Source organism: Dysidea avara, chromosome 12, assembly GCF_963678975.1.
Source record: "Dysidea avara chromosome 12, odDysAvar1.4, whole genome shotgun sequence".
Taxonomy (NCBI): Eukaryota; Metazoa; Porifera; class Demospongiae; order Dictyoceratida; family Dysideidae; genus Dysidea; species Dysidea avara.
In genome coordinates, this window is record NC_089283.1 from 22,000,086 (window position 1) to 22,021,964 (window position 21,879).

Here is a 21,879-nt window from a genome sequence, read left to right on the forward strand (position 1 = left end):
CGGTTGGTGTGTGTATTTATAACAAAATAGCTATAGTAATCGTTTATTTTAATGTAGAACCTTGTGCGAGTGTTTTTATCAGATTTTTGAGTTCATGGTACTGGGAATGTCGCGTTCGCCTGATCATATTAAGCGGCCGATGAACGCCTTTATGGTATGGTCAAGAGAGAAGAGGCGTAAATTGGCGCAAGAACACCCTCGTTTGCACAACTCAGAAATCAGCAAGAGGCTTGGCGTCGAGTGGAAGTCTTTATCAGAAGAAGAGAAACGGCCTTACATTGAAGAAGCAAAGAAAATTCGCAACGATCATATGGCGGAGCACCCAGGCTACAGGTACAGACCTAGAAGGAAGCCTAAAGCAATATTCCGAAGAGATTCAGGCTCTTACGTGCACTACTCGCTACCTAACCTTTCTGCTACAGGATTGCCAGAAGCAACTTCGGTACCTCCTCAGCTAACTCTTGCACAGCAGCCGATATTCAGCTTAGCACAAGCCCCTCCGACCATTGGGAACAAGGTGACCACTCTGCCGTATATGCTGTCGATGCCGGGTCATATGCCGACCACGATGTACTCTACGATATGTCCTACAATTGTTGGAAATGGGCAGTCCATTATGCCCACGATTGTAAACTTTCCTGCTGCGAGTGATAACAGCGAAGTAGAAGGATCGCCGTCTCGTACAGGGACGGAATCTCCAGATAACGTTGTGATAGAAGTGAACAGTAGGTCCAGTACTCCAGTAAGCGGAGCGGACCAGGAGCCTCTCTCTAGCGATGAAGAAGCAAGTGCAAGATCACGTCACAACAGCACTGCAACTGACAATGGAGCACAACGTACACCCTCCACACCGTTAGGAAGTACCAGTTCACCTACCGCTATTTCAACATCAGTGATAAGAGCTGTGGAACATTCAGCTGTCAAGAGTATATCAACTCCATCAGTACCTCAGAGCTACTATCATGGAGCAACTCCAGTGTCTAGTATTAGTTTAATGAGCACTCCCCATATCCCCTTGGTAACACCAAACTTGACTGGGTCATCACTGCGTTCAGTCCGGAGTATGCCAGAACTGCACTTAGCTCACAAGTTACCTGCGACATCACAAGCACCTGCAGCAACTGCAATAATGCAGAATCCAGCATGTCAATGTCTGATGTGTCAGTTGCAACGGCAACAGCAACAGAACATTATACCAATTCCAGCAAACTTCATGCCAAAGTTTGTTGTACTAAGTTCACCTCCCACCACCACAAGTGTAATTACACAATGACTTGGAGACAATTAAAACCAATTTCCTTTGTGTAAAATTTTTTTTTTTTAACTGAAAGATGATAACATGATGTCACTTGTTTTTATTGCAGAACAACAAATGTACTTTGTACTAGAAACCATGCAAGCTGTGCTGTACAATAGTTAACTAAACACATCACAGGAGGTTTGTATTTCATGAATTAATGTTGTCAAAAAAAAGATTGCATGTTAGAAACTGAGAGTATACAAACAGTGACATAGTTTAGTTGTTTTCTAATTGTTCTAGTTCCTTTATTTGGCTAGCAACACTCGTTAACGACGGGTTCAATCGAAGCGCTTCCTTGTACCAGGCAATAGCTTTCCTGGTATTGCCAGCTTGCTTGAAGACCTGTCCAAGCTGGTACATTCCATGTGCGGAATCTGACGGACTCATTGTAGCTTGATAAGCCAACTGTTTCCCAGCTTCATCCAGCTTTCTCTGTACAAAAGAACATGAATAACATTACAATGCACTGGCTACTTACTAGATGAATTAGTAGCTTTATCAGATTTGTTCTGGCTTGGCTGTCATTAGGTCTGTATTGTAATCCAACTTCATAGTGTTCTTGGGCCTATCATGATAAGTATGAATTGTTGACATACATACAACTTACGCCCGCACTACATGGTATACAATGGATGAAAGGTTAAACTAACAATAGCATGGCCTAGTCACCACACCAGCCATTGTGTCACCAGTCTACACCTGGATGTGCATGCTATGAATTCCCCAATGCTTATACAAGTAGCTTGGAAACAATTATTTTTGTTTGCACAGTGTCTGTTTGAAGTCTGGCACTAACTAAACACAACAAAGGCCACAGGGTGTATCTTGGTCATTTTACACAATGGTGACAACTTGAAACAAGATGACGACAGTAACAGAGCAGACTTTCCTAGAATGTACAGTTATTCAACATGATACTGGATCTGTGTATACTAATGTATCAAGTCAGAAAAATGGCAGACCACACAATTGCTTAAATCATCTACAACATACAAGAAGGCCTGCATGTGTGTGGATTACAAATTGTAGGTCACCTTTTTGAGACGCTTTTGACTATTCATCGACAAATCTGACTTCTTGATGCCATCTGTTGAGGACAGCAGTCTTGCTAGAGCAATGTGAGTGTCTGCATGACGAGGGGCTGACACCAACACTTTTTTGTATTCACCTTCTGCTTCCTGAAACAGTTTAGCAACTGACTTGAATAAACAGATGCAAAATATATAATACCTTGTATAGCATCAGCTGCTCATTGACATAACCAAGATGATGTCTTATAATGGCAAAGGAGGGCCTTCGTTTGAGGAGCACCTGGTATTTCTCTCTGGCCTCTTCCCATCTTCCCTGCAATCTGAGCATGTGACCCATGTTCATGTTTGTGTCTACATGGTCCGGCTTCAGCGTTAGAGCTTTTTTGTAGCATTCTTCAGCCTCTGAAGATCTGTCTATGGGACGGACAGTTGTGGGCATACCATTTACCATAGCAACCATTGTGTTACATCATTATCATGAGGACTATGCTACCTTTATGTGAAAGCACCTCCTGTGCATACCAGTAAAGGTTAAAGGTGTTGAATATCTATATCATTATTTGTAGCTTGTTAAGATACAAGGGTATTGTCTGTGTGTGGTTAGCAGCATTAGCAGTGAAATGGGATTAGTAAGATTCTTTTTTTTTTTTTTTACAAATAACTGGTTGGCCCTTTCTCAGGTCAGTTTACTAACTAATACATTAAAGGTTGTCAACAGCATAATTTTTTTTGCTGGGTACATTGTTAAGTTTTGTTCTTTGGACTTCAGTTGATTTGTGTTATGTGAATGCTGCAAAGTTGAGTGCAACACAATAAATTGGATTTGTGGTGAATCTGTGTAGTGCCACTATTGTGCCACCCCTGCACTGCAGTTGTTTTCTGTGTACAAACAAACAACACTGCTCACACCTTGCTGCATGGCCATGCAATGTATGCACAAGTCTGCATGCTACTCATGTACTCACTCATGTTCAGCAACACAAGACCCAAGTTATTCCACGCTGCTATATAGTGTGGCCGAAGATGCAGAGCTTCTCTATAGTAAACTTCACATCTTCGTTGTCCCTATGAAGACATACATTGCCTGATGAAACACATGCTTTGTAGTACATCACTAAAGAGTGTTAACCTTTATAATATACACACAAAGTTGTTAAATACATCTATATATGATTTCCCTTTGGAGCCTGATCTTTGATGAAATATGCTGTTCGAGTTAACACCATAAAATAAGAGTTCACCTTTGAAGTAGATTTTAATGAATACATGATTCTGGGTCTTTATGAATACCAACACTGAAATATGACTCGGGCAGTGGAGCATGTTCGCAATCTTATGATGCAACACTATGTGGGAGACAGATGTTTGGCTGCTGAAGGTCAGACCAAGTTTCCTGCCCATCACCATTGTTTACAAGTGCCATGGTTGTGAGAAAGATGCTCTCCTACACAAATTAACTACAGCCACATGAATAATTCAATAGACCACAACAATTCCTTTGAAACAAAGAAAAACAGTGCCGTGGGTTTATGGTATGGTATGGTTTGAGCCACGTTTGAACGTGTTTTCAGAACAATGAAATCCATGATCATACCCTTTTGTATGACATGAACATAATATGAATCTGGTTCTTCATTAATACACATAATATTTTGGCACACGTAATACAATTAAAACACTATAGTACTTGTTTCTCATACTATACATCATAACTGACCACTTATTTATAATGCAAACCTTTTGGGCTAAGACATTTCCCATTGTCATAAACATCTTGGCATTTAAAGGATTTGTTTTCATTCCAGCTTGAGCCAAATACTCAGTATCCCACCAGTCTGTGTTACGGACAACTGTCTTGATAGAGAACATTATCAGTACAAAGTACACAGCAGTGGCAGCTGGTAAAGTGAGGTTGAATCTCCACTACAATGAAACAAATCATCTGGTTACTGGTATTATATAACTGTCAATGAAAATTGTAATGAACATGATCACTAGATTATCATGTTAACATATGTTACATCATGTGTATTTTAACGCTGCAGATTTCTGTCCTAGATTATTACATTCCAAAGTAATTTCATGGTTTTAGTTATTAGATGCAAAAACAATGGATTTGCAATTAATAACCACTTACTATTTTAATGGTTGACCTTTGCAATGTTTTAAACGCATTAAATCCTAATGCTATCAGAAGACAATATCCCATACTTGGTAAATATAGTATTCTTTCTGCAATTACAAATCCAACTGGAAATAAAAGGTTACTTGCTGGTACAAACGGTAGCAAGAGCATGGCAAGTGAAAACAGTAGATGTGCTTTCCTGCTATAATGCATTGTAGGTTTCATTATGTGTGACGAAGGATCGTTGTCTTGTGTTCCAACTCCATATCCTGTAGCAGCATATATCAGCAATATGACTGTTGTCAATGCTGCAGTGAGGGTAATTGCATTCCGTATATCTGAAATGTCTTCTACCAGTGGGATGCTTCCCATTGACCAGTCATAGCATAGAGGGTATGGATACAGTAAGAGCCAAATGTTGTAGGCGTTCACATATGAGTAGGTAAAAAGTCTAGTTTGAGTTGAATTTGAGAAAGATGCTGGATTATCAGATTCAACAAACTGAGGCGATCCTTGACCTATCACAACAACTCGAAGGTAAAGAATCACCACTGTCGATACTGCCAGTACCAATAGCCTCGTCAACAATAAGCTGAGTGGTCTGTAAAACAAAACAATAAAAAGAGCATACCATCAAACTCCTAAAGCGTTAAACACATACCGTTTTGTTTTCCATGTTGTTAGCATTTGTTGTATGGTCTTGAAATTCAGTTTGGTACATATATCATAAGCAGCACATACTCCTAGTACAGTTATTCCTTGCTCCTTGCACAGCATAGCAACAACACTGAACAGTATTACTACAAATGAGTAGAACCAGAAGAGAAATCCAGCATCCTTGAGTGTTGTCAAGTGCATAAAAACCATCAAAGCTAGCAGGTACCATATTGCACACAACATTTCTGCTCTACCAACCACATTGGCAACCTAGAAACACACAAAGTGTAATTTGGTGAATATATGATACCTTGTACAGCAATAATCAAACCTTTGTATTTATATTAGTGCAAATAGATCAAATCGTTAGTAACACTGTCGATAATCAGGTGATATTCAAGTGATTAATGATGCAGAAAACAGTGTAAACTTACAATTACAGGTAGTGAATAACAGAATTGAAGATTGGAAAGCCTTCAATTGTATATGTAAAATAGTATGAATGATTTTTTTAGTTGGATGTTCTGTGGTGTTAGTTTGATAAAAATAGTGTGAGATAGAACATGGCTATTAACACATAACAAGAAGAAAATCTATATGATACATGGCAACAATTCACAGGAGGTGATGTCAAACACACTTGGCATAATTCCAGCGCATCCTGAAAGTCCACTGACAGTGGCAATAACTCATTATAAGGGGCTAGTGCATTACATGTCCATTACCTTAATATTAACAGACATTAGTGCTACTTGCCAAGCCATTCAGTATAGAGGTGATGCAATACAAACAAGGTTGGAAGAAGCCAGTATAGAAGTAGCACTGCAAAATACAACTCACTTGTTTCAGATCAATTACTGTCCTTACAATAATATGCAATAGCTGTTGCAGTATGCCTTGTTTTTAGAGAGCACTGATGATTAAGCACTTAGATTTTTATCTAGAAATGAGCTATAGAGTGAACCATTGAAAGGCTTTTTATTATGCATGGAAAAAAATACATTCAGTTACTATTATTTTAGCCTTGCATAGCTATTGTAGTAGCAGCACATGTCACACACATGTTGCACCTCAGCCACCTGTCACGCTCAGGATAAAGCCTAAAAAACCACATGTACCCACTCACCCCTACACACAACTGTGTGCATAAGACCACACAACCACTGTGAAACTGGTCATGCATCTATACATCTTTGTGCAAAGCCTGCAATTCTCTTTGCCACATTCCAACTGTTATAAACAGGTGTGTGCAACTTGTGATGGTGGTCACAGACACACACTGCATACATTTTATGCACTTGTAAAACTGAAGTTACCAGAGCACTTCAGTTGATCCTGTTCAGAACTATACTATCTTGTGCATCTGAGATCAGGAAAATCGTTAAGCCATCTTTATAGTAGGCCCAGTTCTTAGCACAGGTCAAATCATCTAGGTGGAGCTGAAGCAATGGAGGGGAAATTTCAAGTCAACACATTCTGACAAATTGCTGACTTCCATCTGTACAAGATTTTCAGAGTGTGCCAATTATATACTAGTTAAATGATTTAATCTTCTACCAACTGACCTTCTATAGCGACTTTATAGTATAGTCTAAGTTTAGCATAAACATTTGCCAATTATAGCAAAATGTTTTGAATGTGTTATTGTTAGTCATTTTATACAGCACATAATTGGATGGGCCATGAGAAAGTGTGTATATGAATCAGTGATATTTGCACATGAAGTATTATACATTAGTGTGTATCAAGGCAACATATAACAAGGAGCATAGGCAATTCTAAGGGGGGCATGGCCCCCCTGCTGAAAAATAACTTTAAACATTTTGGGGGAAAAGTTGCAGTATAGATTGGCATTGTTATTTTTAGCATTTTCGTGTTTTTAGCATACATTTTAGACTATTTTCAAGCCTTCAAATTACAAAAATCCTGCAGCTTCTGGGGGTGCAAGCCATACAACAATAATCATGCTGTTCCCTACTTCCCCCCCCCTGTAGGTCAGGTCTAGAATTGCCACTGACAAGAAGAGAATAATTGCAACATACAAGGCAAAAATTCATCAGAGCTACATATTATACGATGTTAAAACACTCTTAACATAAATTCATACATGCTTTAAGCGTCCTGTACGTCCATAGTGCAATAATTGATTATAAGGGGCTAGTGCCAGCACTATACATGTCCATTACCCCAGGCATTAGTGCCATTAGTGCTACTTTCCAAACCAATCAGTACAGGTGATGTAATACATGCACAAAGTTGGTATAGAGGTAGCACTGCAAAATAAAACTCTTGTTTCAGATTGACTACTGTCCTTGCAATAAAAATATGGCAAAATCAATATAATAGCCAGCTGTTACAGCATGCCATTTATAGAGGCTTGCTGTTATAGAGAGCACTGATGATTAATTAAACTAGATTTTTATCTATAGATTTGATTTGGATTTGGTCTGTTCAAAGACTTGTATCCAAGCTTTGAGCACTTTAAATGTTCCATTGATCAACATTAACTTCCTTGTTGCCAACTTCCTATAGACAAGTAAGATTTTGTATGCACAGAAAGATATAGCAGTCTTTCTCACACATTCAATGCTATTGTTTTAGCTCACATAGCAACTATTGTAGTAGCAGTACATGTTGCACCACAACCATCTCTCATGCACTGAAACAAAGCCATTTACGTGTACCCACTCATACTACCACACACTGGTCATCTTTATCCAAAGCCTGCAATTCTCCATCCTACATTCCAACACACATTAAATACACTTACAACTCAGTACACAAACTAAAGTTGCCAGAGCACTTCAGTTCTCAAAGTATACTGCTCAAAATTGTGTGCAGTATACTTTGAATTCTCAATAGTATACTGCATGCTCAAAATTGTGTGCCTGAGGCAACAAAGCAAGATCCTTTAATATATTCCCCTGTATTTATAGTAGGCACAGTTCTTAGCACATGCAGGTCAAGCCATCTAGGTGAAGCTCAGGCGTACATGATGCATATGCAAGTCTACAGTGTGATACACCAAAGTAATGGAGGAAAATTCAAGGCAACAGTATATATACATTCTGACTTGAAAGTGTTGCCATTACAATACAAGATTTTCAGAATGGCCAATATATTATACCAGCTGGTCTGCTATAAAGTTATAGAATAACAATTTTAGTATAAACATGTGTCACTGTTAGTCATTTGAACTATGTAGTACATCAGTCAATTCCTAAGTGTTGCACCGTATCAATCAATCAATGAATTGAATTTTCACAGCAACAGCAAAGAAAAAACAAGCTGAGTAGTCAAGAAACACTTGCACTTGTCAACAGCTCATCAAGTATAATATCCAGGTTCTTCCAAAAGAGGGGTTCCATGGAACTATGGAACCATGCATCCTTGGATTGGCCACTGGCATTTGGTGTCAAGAAATGATTCCGTGAAGGCTGTGAAGTATGATTTAATGCACTTTGCTTGTCAGGAATATCGAGTTACAGCTAGTGTGTGGACACGTCTGTGTTTGTCATTGAAGAGTTGTAAACTGCAATACATATGTGACTATACAAATAGCTAGTAAACCCTTGGTTCCTTCCTGTATATAAAAAGAATTATGTAAACTTTCCTTTAGTGAGGTAGTGCTACGGTTAGTAATGGCAGAGTTATTAACTTATTATACAAATGCTTAATTATTTTCATGGGAGAAATTTCACAGTTTTGCTATATACTTTTACAAGTTCACTGCAGCCTGTTAATCTGATTTTTACAAAATATTGATATTGTAGGCTTTATCCCATACTCATTGAGAACAAATCCATGCATAGTCTTCAGCAGCTAGCTTGTGGGTATATCAGAGTATTTTTACAAAATATCAGTAATCATAAAAATGCATGTACACCTCATGAAATATGGTATGTTTTATTTGAATTGATAAGTTGTGTGTTTAAAAAGCCAGTATTTTTGGAAAGACAGGAATAATCAATGGATTTCAGTATACTCAAGATTATGCACTGGCCTCATGCAGCTTTGCCTTAAGACTTCATGATGGGAATGTGTAAATAATTTAGTTTGTAACCAAATTTTTCACACATTTAATATACCAGCAAACAAAGTGTCATAACAGTTGACTCCTTATACTGATTAAGTTGCTCTGTATCATAATACAACCAAATAGTTTATCACTCATGGAAAATTTCAGACAATTGTAGCTATATTCAAAGATAATAAAGTCATGAAGCTTTAAATGGGCCAAATTTGTGCTTGAAAAAAAAACAAACCTTTTCACAAATTTGCTTTCAATTTATTTTCAACGTCCCTATAGGTCTGTTTGCTCTATATAAGTAAGCCATTGGACTTAGTAATCCAAGTTAGCAATGGAGGTGTTTAGTTACACCCTTGTGAAGGTGTTTCATTATACCGACACCTTTGGGGTGCTTCTCTACATCAATTTTTTTGTCAAAAGTGGTTGAAAACCACAATCAAAAGTAGTGCTTGCATTACATTATAATACAAAAATGAGAATTATTATTAGCAAGGTATAAACTGAAATTAACTGTGTTATGTTATATCTATTACAATTGTTGGACTACCTTTGAGGACTGTGGCATCAGAGAAGTGACCCTGCTTGCACCTGTGACACCAAAACACCCCCAAGGGAGCCCCATGAAAATGGTAGTTAGGACATCCACCCATAAAAGTGTTGTAAAACACTTAACTGTGTGACTCTAGGCTACTTTGTAATGAAGCAATCAACATGCTAAATAACTGCTTTATGTGGTGACCTTATGTATTCTACAGTGACTGAACAGTTATAGGTCACACATGCAACTACTATGAAACTTTATGCAAGATGCAAGGCTCTAATAATGTTGCATGGTGCATGCTCTTTGTGCACACACTATGTGTATAAACTAAACGTGTTTTAGTCTGTGTGTATTTGTTGTCCCATTGAACCCCAAGTTGTATTTTACATGCACTGTTTTATACACAGTAAGAACTGCCTACTCTGTTTATTTTCTACAAATGGAGCTAAAAAGGACTTCATATAATATGTAGGCAAACATATGGTAGGAATTTAAGTCATAGGTGTTGTTTTTTTCTGAAATACTTTGCAAGTAAGTCTATAGACTATAATTCATTTCAATTTATCACTCAAAGAATTGTATGACTGTAGCTATAGCTAGTTGTAGTAGCAAAACATTCTTTGCTGCTGGAAACTGCTACTCCACATTCATATGCAATGTAACTAAGTATGTTGGGGCAAGCCTGAGCCGTGATATTTAATTAAAATTTTGTATACTTCTCCTCAGCTGATCGTGATAAAAGCAGTATAAATGCATGCAGGATACAATTGGCAGAGTAATGAATTAGCACATCTAATCAACCCTTAATTACTTTCAAAACGAAAGCGTAACTTACTGAAGTGATTAAGGAACAGCCTGTAATACTATAAAGATGTGGGGGGTGTCCAAGTCACACACTGTTGCCACAAGTACAGTATTAGCACTGTATACTTCGTAACATATTACAAAGACCTCATTATGTTCAACACCTATCACTTTTTAATTAGCAAGAACAATATATTTCTGTTTCTTTAGTGCTATAGTGACTACGCATTCTGAAAATATTCTAAACTCTGCATTTGTAATGTTCATTGGTGACCGGTAGCTTCCAGCTGTTCATGCACATTTATTTTGTATATAGTCACCATAGCTTGATATATGTACACTACTATCAGCTGTTGATGTCTGTGCTTAGCCAATCTGCAATAATGGTCATTATGACAACTTTACTGTAAAGCAAGATGGCACTAATCAATTCAATGTTGAGTAATCCAGGCCAGTACCAATTTAAGTTGTCCTTCCAGTAACCACAGCCCCCCCTAATGGTGTACCAACAGTTCCGATAGTCCAGTTATTACAAAATACAACTCATTAAGAAACAGCATAATCAGTCAAGCGGATCCAACGTACTTGAGCTCTCTGCACGTACAAGATCATGATCAACATCAGCTGACTTATTGAAAAAAGTGATGGTAGTGACCTATTTAGAACTTCAACATGTAGTTAGCTGAATGGAGTAAAATCCTTCCCCACTACTTAATTATCACCAATCAGTAAGACTGTAAATAGGTGACACACTGGAATTTGCATTACTGAACAAAAATAAAAAGCAGGAACAAACACAACTAAAAAGCAATCAGCCTTGCTTGTCTCTCGTCATCAGTTTATTGTTACCTCATGATCTGTCACACTCACAGCTCATAATGTGCGCCAATCATATACCTTCATGATCCTTGTTTGAAGCATGCATAGTTTAAGTTTCAGTCATTCAGTGACATGTTCGGAGGTATAAACTATATATATATATATATATATATATATATATATCTATGCAGTGACCATGCGTTCTCTCCCAATGTAACCTTCCGTGTTTGTAAGGTAAATTCTCGAGCACACGATGCTCATACAAATGCACACATTGACCACCCACTTTTAAGCAGTAATTGTTACATATAATGTTTTTTTTTGTTTTGTATTTTTCATTCTTTTGTTTTTGTAATCCTGTCCTATCCTTTTATCTTGTTTGTTACTATCATGCAGTGTTGGGCTTTCTGTGTCTGTAACATAAATTCTTGGGCACACAATGCTCGTACAATGTACACATTGACCACCCAGTGTAGGGATTTCTGCGTGCGTAATGTAAATTCTTGGACACGCAACACTCGTACAACGTACAGCGACTACAAACTTGTGTGAGGCTTGCTCAGGCTTGCCCCAATAATTTGATATTATTAAATCTCTTACAGCTACTTTAAATTGCATTTCCAAAGGCCTAAATGTTAACAATTAACAGTGAAACATTGCTGTTGGGGAGTGTTATAATTTTACTATCAAATACTACAAATGAGTAGCTGCTACAATTAACCCCCCTATTCAGTAAAAATCTAGATTTGCCACTGATGACAGTGAGTGGGCAAAAAGTCAGCATTTACAGAGACCCCATGTAGGGTCGAGTTAGTGTCTGCTGACAGTAGCCTGAAAATTATCAGTGGTAACTCTTCAATAACAATTGTATAGGTCAGTTCATGAGCTTAGTATGCATCATAGTATGGGGAGAACGAAGTACTCATACAAACTATAACCTCCACAGAAACACTTTCCTTGCTATGGCCTTGTATAATAATAAGAATGATATACAGTCCACTCCATAGAATGATGTCGCATCTAATAGTAAGCATGTTGGTAACAGGAGTTCACTGTAAGCATGGACCAGTTTGATCCTTGCTTTGTTCACTGGTGTGATGTTAACAGGTCACTTTCTTAATAAAGCAATCACATTTTCAGACCATGTAGGTCTGAGTGTAGGTCGTATAGGCACTATTACGTTTAGTAACAGTTACTGACAGAAGGAAAGTTGACACTGAAAACACAACTATAAATTATGCACAAAATATATATTAATGGAATAATTGAAGGCTCCTGACATTTAAAAATTATATATAAATTTTTAACATCTAGTCAAAACAACATCCGCATATTAGTGTGGCATAAACAACATGTTAATGCATTGTGGTTGTAGCCACAATTATGTACATAATAAAAAGAAAAAGAAAGCTGGCACCTTATCAATAAATTATGTAATACCACATGACCAGTGTTGCCAGGAGAAAATGCATACCTAATACCAAGAAAGGCTAAAGAGAGTGGGCTAAAGTTTCTCTGGGCAACAATTGACTTTATTATGTTAGACAAATTGGCATAATTAATCACCAGACACCTACCAACAACTGCTAGGCTACCAAACTGAGATAGTTTAGCTAGAACCCATACCATGCACTGTAAAAGTCATAGCATATAAATATATATCACTGGTATCTGCCCTGCTGTACAAGGTGTATCCAAACTACGTATCTTAGTTTGGAAGCAATATAAATGGGGACAAGACAGGGCAGTATAGCTAGCTACAGCCAAAACTTATCTCAAAAGTGGATTATTAGGGAAGAAGAATGTCAAGGACATACATTGAAAACCTTAATAAAGATTGAGATCTAACAAAGCATTTATTTTATTTGTCAGGGTGACACCAAAAGGCAAATATAGTGTACACAAGTGCTTTATACATTGCAAAAGACAGATACAGTACAACGACAAAGGATATTACACAAAGTATAAAACAAAACACAATAGTACAATTATAAAATATACTGCACCCAATAGCTATGTAGAAAACAGATGATAAATGGCACGATAAAAATAATTTACAGATTTGATAACTATATCTATTGATACATTGTTTTATAAAAGACAGTCAGTCAAAGCAAAGCATAACAGAGTACAATTTTAAAATGGTTATTAAAGCCACTGCATCAACACTGACACACCTGTCACCACTGTGGTCTCACCTGTCACCACTATATCATAGCTATCACAATTTAGAGAATTTCAATCAGAAAAACAATCATCATTATTATTATCTGATTTGTCATGGACAGGGTTTGACCAAAAGGCTTGAGGCCTGCACAAGGGTGCTTCCCCAATTACAAAACACACACTATGCCTACATCTAACAATGACTACATAACAAAAAGATAGTGAGCAATGACAGCGGTTAAACACAAAAATGACGATACAGAGTTAGACGAAATGAAGATACATGGGCAGAGATAAGGAACAAAATTCCAAAGTTGAAAATCTACAGTCGTTAGCGAAAAATGGAGAGTTGACGGCTTCTAGTGGGTAGATGATTGAAGTGAATGGAATTTGGTAATGACAAACACCTATGATTTATTGACTATATCATACAGCAAGCATAATGAGGGATAGTGACATCAAGCTGCAAGGCCTGGCAATGTACTGAAGAGATCATCGTGGCTGATGATTTATCCATCTCCTGACAGTTGGGTTCCAGTGACTACCACATGCCCATCTAGCAGTACGGTACTGTACACACTTCAAAAGTAGCTTATCCTTGGAGAATTTGAATATGTTATTGGATCACTAGCTACAATACCTGATCAGCCATAATGATAATTGACATTTAGGACATAGAAGCATACATTGAAAGCCATTATAAATAAATATATATATACTATCCAGTAAATTTGAAGCATTTTAATGTTCAAAATCCGTCAGCAGCTGGGAATTGTGCTTCAGATTCCTGCAACTATAACTCGCTAGAAACCACCTTGGTAAACGTCCTGGATATACCCCTGGATGTACTAATCTGTACACTAATAAGTATGTGTTACATGTATGGATCTACGTGACTGTATTGCCATGGTTATTGGCTGTCTTCTAAGTAGTATGATCCCAAATGGAATGCACTACCACCAAATTTTGTCCCATCCACATCACTGAATGAATTAAGCACACATTTAACTAGTTGATATGTGATTTGTTTTTTCAGGGAGTATCAGCTGAGCTGCATGTCTTCTCAACGAGATGAAAATTACTGGGGATTATAACAATCTATAAATTGTGTAGACAATAGAATCTTGTGGTTGTGCATGAGCCCTCAGATTACAGAGTCCAGCAACCAGGATAGTGTAAATAGTGCTTTTTGTGATATTTACATTTTGTCTTGGGGTTCAACTTTGCAAATCCATTCTTATGACCCTTCCAATTACATCACCTTGACTACAGACATGTGGATGAGATAGTAAAATGGTTGGACGCCACGATATTGTGTCATGTTGGTGAGCTGGTTAACTAGAAAATGTAATTGATCAAAATTTATCACAGAGAAGCATAGGTGATGACTGCTACTGTCATTGTTTTCTGCAGCCAAGAACTTCACTCCCATTGCTCTGGCTTACCTAGCTGTAAAACTGGCTTGTGATGAGATCTTCAAGCACAACAGAAATACAGCAAATGGCTAATGCTTTCTCCCTCATAATGTGAATTAGTTGTGTAAGCAGTTATGTAATGTATGACCTGAGCTCCCAACATTCTCTGTTGAGAAGCTAACATACCCTCTCAGAATTCTATACCAAGAGTTCAAAATATTATTTTTGCAGTGACCAGCAATATATTTTTAAAATTGTACAATTATTACCACAAGAAAAGCCGAGGCTCAATGCAATTTCTTACAAATAAAACAGTGGTAGTTAATGACTCAATCTCTACCTGGTCTGAAGCTCTTAGTGGTATAGCCCAAGGATCAGTATTAGGACCAGTCCTATTCTCTCTATATATAAATGATTTATGACTGAACTGAATTGCTGAACCCAGCACTGTTGATTGCAGATGACACAAAGATTTTCTGCAAGATGCATCAAACTGATAGCTTAGAAGGTATAGCCTGGATACAACAAGATATTAACAAGCTGTTTTTATGGTCAGAGAAATGGTAGTTGTTTCTTAATATCACACAGTGCAAATCTCTGCATCTCAGTGAGCAAGTTCAAGTTTATCAGATGAATGGAGAAGATATTGTGCAAGTTAGTAATGAGAAGGAGGATCTTCATACATGCAGCCTGATGAAATTTCATTTTCAAGCATCTCTTGTTATTAGTAATACCAACTGGGATTTACAAAGAAGTCAATATCTCCAAGGAAAACTTGATATGCATATGTTTCTACAAAACTGTTATTCAGCCCCAAATTGAGTACAAAAATGGCCATTTTCCTCTTTAGATCAGGACAAAGTAGAAGAAAGGCCACAAAGCTGGTTCCATCTATAAAACATCTAACCTACCAGCATAGATTAGAAGCTCTAAGTTTATCATCACTGAAATACAGGTGTCTGCGTGATATGATTACAGTTTACAACATCTTTCACAACAATTACAATCTAGACATAAATGACTAAATTCTTCAACTTTGTTTAAGCAGCATATTTTGTGGGATGTGAGAGCTCATTGTTTCAGTCAATGAATTATCAATACCTGGAATAAGCTCCTTACTGAACTAGTCACAACACCCACTTTAGATGTTTTCTAAAGAGACGATTTGATAGTTTTCATAATAATATTTTTATTATAACACATAGTTTTCTTTTTACAAGTTTTAGTGCACTGGTCAAATGATCAGGAACCTTACAGGCGTCAGGAACCTTACAGGCGTCAAATGATCAGGAACCTCACAGGATTCGGCCTTTCCTGTAAATTATAATAATAAAAGGTTAATTAGTTCATGGTCAGGTGACTTGATCATATGACTCATGAATCAACTAAGTCGGTCAACTGAGGTGACATCTTTTTACATACACATATGAATGTACAAGACTAGACCAACTGTAGCACAAAAATGAAGAACCAAGCAGCGACAGGTGACACGTGACAGCAGGCTAGAATCATTATCATAAAGCATCAACTAAAAGAATGTAATTGTAGCAATCAACTGCAATGTGATTGGATTTTGAAAAACCAATCCAAATTGTGTACCAGGAGGCACCATCGTTGTGTACATAACTACACCAATGACTACTGATGTTATTATCATTTCTCACACTACACAAGACTAGCTTATAAAGCCACTGTTTCTGGAGATTACTAAAATGATGGTGATAGGAGGCTTGAGTGCTATATGTATCTACTGTGTGTACCATGCAGGGTAAGCCATATAAATTGCAAAGGTAATAAAAATTATAATGTTAAGATAACTATATGAAGATAAAAAACAAACTTTGTGTATGTTTCTAATCATTTCACAGTGTTAGAATGCATCAATAATAGATTCATGATTCTTAAAGTTGACACAACACGTGTAGGCGCATTATCTCACTTATACACATATAGTGCGATGATATATAGATGAACATTTATTCTAGCTGTAATAGCATTCTTAGGAAGTCCACTAGAAAAATCTTCAGGGATTTAGAGCAAAGGATACAATATTTAGCTAGTTAATTATACCCCTCACTACCAAATTTGTAGAGGTTCCAATCTACTACTTCAAAACTGCTATAACTTACACATACACCATACCATATAATCCTATAAAACAATATCATCAAATTACTCGCAATAAGACAAGGAATTAGATTATCGAGTTGTATTATATAACTTTAAAGTGCAAAAATTGGTCTTAGCAAGAGTTGATGAAAGAGAGGGAGGGAAAGTATCCAACGCTGCATTACCCACACTGGTTCAAAGATTGCATCATATCCTGAATATTTCAGTATAATTCCACCCAAATTCGTCACCTGGCTTCACCTACTGAAGTGAGTTGATATGTGTTGATTATCAAAGGGAAGCGTTCTTAGTGTTTTGCTTTAATAGAATTAACACCCTTCAGTAGAGATTTAATAAGTTTTGGCGCTGATAGTCATTGGGCAATCTTTGAATACAGTGTGTTTTGACCAGGTAATACAGTGTTGGATACTCTCCCTCCCTCGACTCTTGCTAAGACCAAGAGGTCATAATATAGAAAGGGAGGAGTCTTAAATGTGAAATTCACAACTTTGCAGGCTAGCACTGTTTATAATAATACAATAAACATTGCTAACCTGTTTACAGTTGTAGTGATTCTGGTTTTCCGGCATTTGTACGCATGTATGCAGGCCCGAGGTCACTGTCTCGAGGCATACAAAAGTAGCAACACACCACTCCAACCTATATGATCCCTCTCTTTACTGTTTCTCTTTATTAGTAGTGCCATTATTATCACCTCGAAGAATCGTCCACAATGCTTGTTATTAACATTCCAAAAGTAGGTGAGTATATTATTTAACCACACGATAGTGTGCGAGAGACTGGTTATCCCCATTCCCGTTCACTTAAAGGTATACCCACTATAAGATAAGCACAGGGGGCTATTAAAATGCTTGACTGAAGTTACAGAGCTCTTAGAATGTGATGCTATGGGTTTTTATATATCAAAATCGCCATATGTTGTGGCAGTGAGAGTGTTAAAACTCTATTCATTAAGAATCAACTAAACAAATAGAAAAAAAATGCACTGTCGTCATCAAGAAAGCACTCTGATAAAAAGTTAACTACCAATGTATGTAAGATCCAGGTTGCAATGCACATGCCTGACTTTTCATAGATTTACTTTGTGCTAAGAATAAATCATAAAATTATAAATTCAATAGCTTTGTATAGCCAAAATTCAGTAACATACTATGCAAGCAAAATTCAGAAAGCTTATGACACAAGATAATATGTGGATTGCCGTATTGTTTCTCTCTTTTATTTGTATGAAATATTATTGATAAAGTTTGTGGTAAATTTTGACGTTATAAAACACAGTGTACTATGATGAACAAATTGCGATGACTATATTTATGTTACTAGTGAAAGGGCACAAACAATTAAGTATGCACCCACTAGCTGATGAATGTAGTTGTCATGGTGTTCACCACTGTATGATGCAAGCCCACTGGTACATGATGCAAATGTGGTGCATGACATAACTACTATTTAATTGCCTGTCAACACCTATAGCAAGCCAAAGTGTGTATACTCCAACCACAAAAGTCAAGGGGATTAGCTACTATAATGATTATTATTATTGTTACAATTCACTTTGTCACTGTCAACATTCAAACAGTACTGTTATGGCACAAAAAGATTTGCAATTAATTAATGACATTAACAATATGGTGCTTTTAACTGAAGTTACTGAAACAGGTGCTGTGCACTTTATAGTGGTCTGATCAAAGCGTATAGACTTCACATCCACACATGTTCACAGAATTTATAGGAGCCGGAGGTTTGAGCAATAAATATTTCAAGTATGATCATACAGTGGGCCTATCATATGTATACTGTTGTTGAGGATAGCTATTGTGATTCGGATTTAATGCAAACCAAAAAAACAGCAGCTACTTAACTTTTTTTATTGTAAGAAATTCAACTTGAGCTAATTTAAATAAAACGTTATATGATATATATATATATATATATATAATGATTTTACTATCAAGATTATAGTATATCTCCTAGTAATCTACTGTGCATCAACAACAGTCAGATTACCGGAAAGCAGTTGGGGAAGGACTAGCACATTACTTTAAGTCAACAAACATGCAAAACTGTGCTTATATGACATTACTTCTTATTGAGATTATCGAGATGAAATATATATATATATATATCTAGGTTTTAAACACAGCTTAAAACAAATTAGTTATCGTTAAAACAGATTAGTTATCGTCTTCCACATCTGATACATCAAAAAGACAAAAATGGACTGGAAGTACTGTGGCTTCAGTAAACTGAAACTGCAGGAGAAAGTATACGCTCCAATACAATGAACTACTGCATAACTACAGTGTATTATACTAAGAGTACATCAAAATAGAAGAGGGAGGAGAGTGTCAAACTCTCAATATAATCCATACAAACACATGCACCACTGGTGCTCAAACCCTCCTACTTCAAGCCATAAAATGTCTAGTAATAAATCAATACCTTTAAGTGAACAGAAGACTGTTGATATTTTCTAATTGAAGCAGTAGAAGTATTACAACCTCTTCATAGAGCAAGCCATTTGTCACCTTTGGTGGCTATAGTTGATCAAACAAGGTCTGCCATTTGATGAATCTACTGAAGTTAGACACTCTCCTCCCTACTCTATTATTATGTACTACCTTGGTACTGACCAAATGTGTCTTGATTATCAAGGTGTCCTGATTTTCCAGGTCAGTTTACGTATGCTAAGGTATACTTTGGGAATAACCAGATTACACAGGTGTTCTTATTTTCAAGTGTACGGTTCCATTGTAATTTTGAATGACTGATTTACCTGTAAAATTCATGGTCCAAACCATGCAGACATAGCTACTCTTTACAAAATTAAACACAAGCAGCATTTAGTGAATAAGTAATGTATATAATTATGGTAATTGTGTTTACCAGCAACAGTTAATATGCTGATATGCATATTGGTGTATGCAGCATGCACAACTGAAAAGAAAATTGCGTGCGCGCGCGCGCACACACACACACACACACACACACACACACACACACACACACACACACACACACGTATAGGTACACTATATAACAACAAATATCTATGAATACCTGCTACTACCTTATCAATGATTCTTGATTTTTTTTTTATTACAAACAAACTTAACCTTTTAGAGATGATAATTACTGATCAATAATTAGTCTCTCATCCCCACCCAAATCATCATTTTCCTGACCGCATTAATACTTTTTGCACCATTGGCTATCTAATTTAGCTCGTAAAAATATCTGCCTGCCTGCTGGAATTAGTATTTTGAATATTATTATTATTGGTGTGTAGGAAGCACTGACCTTCCAAGAACTCAGTTCAGATACACTCTCAACAACAAAATTAGTCGTTTTGCTGCACACTTCAAGTGTACATGTACTGAGGAGTTTGTGATGATTAATACATTGATTGCAGCGCCTAACCAATAAAATTATGACACATAGAGAAAAATTGTAGCTGCTCCATAATCTGCATGCAATGCCGCACAAACCACTGATGTTTACTAATTTATCAACTGTCCAAGTTTGTGACTGTTAAAAACTACAATACTGGGATTACCTTGCTGCAAGATCTTCAACTCATATTAGATATGCATACTAGCAGTTATGAGTACAACAGTAGTCTGGTAAAGCTTAAGCATTAAGGAATTGTTGTCATGATGGCAATGCTAAGTAATTGCACAGGGCATGGAAATACCATTCCAGCATGCAAAAAATAGAAGGATTGGGCACCACAACTCCAATGTAATAAAAAATGTATGTACATATAGTGACACTGGATACATTCCAAAATCTGTTTCTTCAAAGCACATGCAGTTGACTATATTCCCATGTACATGTACCACATTCTATAAAGTATACAGCTACCTGAATGAGGCTTAAATCAAAGAATCAGTGTATAGAGAGTAATCAAGTCAGCAGCTGGAGCAACAGGAAGCAAACATTATAGGGCTTTATTGCTGACATACTTTAAGGGTTATAAGCATAAGGCACTGAAATATTTGTCCCCACGACCCAGCTACCTAGACTAAATACTGCTATGGTCTCGCAGTCTGCAAAATACACCAACTTGTATTCTCCATAAGATAAACATGCCACATATTTGACTGTAGCTGGTCTACCTTTTTGTATGATTACTATTGTTGGTTGATTCCTTAATTGTTGTAATTATAACTACACATGCAGTGTGTGTGTTGAAATTACTACTGATTAATGTTTGTTAAAGATCTTGTTAAAGATCATGCTTTACAGTCTTCTTTCCCTGTACACTTAATACTACTACTAAGAAGTGCAGTAGCTATTTATATATAAAATAGCTATGTAGCTAGATCACTTACTGCTTCGGTGTGAATGGGGTGCAGGCTGAAGAGCAGTCCAGCTAGTAATCCAGTAGCATCTGAGCCCAGCAACAAGGTGCTAAAGTAGGTGAACAGCACGCAGACTGCAGTGTGGGCTAGTACATTGAATAGGTGATATCCCCAGGGACTCAGCTCGTGGAGATTCCTGTTCAGACGGAACGTGAGGATCGTCAAGGGTCGATAAGACTTGTGAGATTCTGGATGGGACAAAGGTGACCCCCAGAAATCATTAGAAAATACAGAAGCGAGTGGAGTATTTTCTCTATAGTGTGTAAAGTTTGCTGCATTAGAGCTGATCTTAGCTAAACGATACACGGACGTACCTTACATCACGATTGTTAACTATCGCTTCCTGATCGTCAAATACCAGGCCCCCAAACAAAGTATTCGCATAAACCAATGCGGACACGACCGAAACTACAACTAAAGCTTGATGTAGTGGTTTCATTTATACTGATCGATAGTGTTGCGTGGTTTGTACACACCTACCCTGCCTCAAACAGTTA

The 21,879-nt window shown here is 37.1% G+C and overlaps 2 protein-coding genes across 3 annotated transcripts; one reads left to right on the top strand and one right to left on the bottom strand.

Moving 5' to 3' along the window:
- The first annotated feature begins 13 nt into the window (after nt 1-13).
- Nucleotides 14-1,493, top strand: LOC136239782 (transcription factor SOX-14-like). The gene has a single exon (XM_066030532.1). The coding sequence runs from the start codon at nt 95-97 to the stop codon at nt 1,271-1,273; it is 1,179 nt and encodes a 392-aa protein (XP_065886604.1). The 5' UTR covers nt 14-94; the 3' UTR covers nt 1,274-1,493.
- On the bottom strand, nt 43-21,870 carry LOC136239775 (protein O-mannosyl-transferase TMTC4-like). 2 transcript variants are annotated; one of them, XM_066030523.1, is made up of 10 exons: nt 21,697-21,870; nt 21,353-21,635; nt 5,118-5,383; nt 4,469-5,057; nt 4,069-4,254; nt 3,297-3,396; nt 2,531-2,745; nt 2,335-2,478; nt 1,779-1,865; nt 43-1,732 (listed from the first exon to the last, which is right to left on the bottom strand). In XM_066030523.1, the coding sequence occupies exons 1-10, from the start codon at nt 21,819-21,821 to the stop codon at nt 1,517-1,519; spliced, it is 2,211 nt and encodes a 736-aa protein (XP_065886595.1). In that variant the 5' UTR covers nt 21,822-21,870; the 3' UTR covers nt 43-1,516. The 2 variants fall into 2 exon arrangements, with proteins under 2 accessions (XP_065886595.1, XP_065886596.1); XM_066030524.1 differs by lacking the exons at nt 21,353-21,635; nt 21,697-21,870 and adding an exon at nt 17,552-17,602.
- Nucleotides 21,871-21,879: the final 9 nt, after the last annotated feature.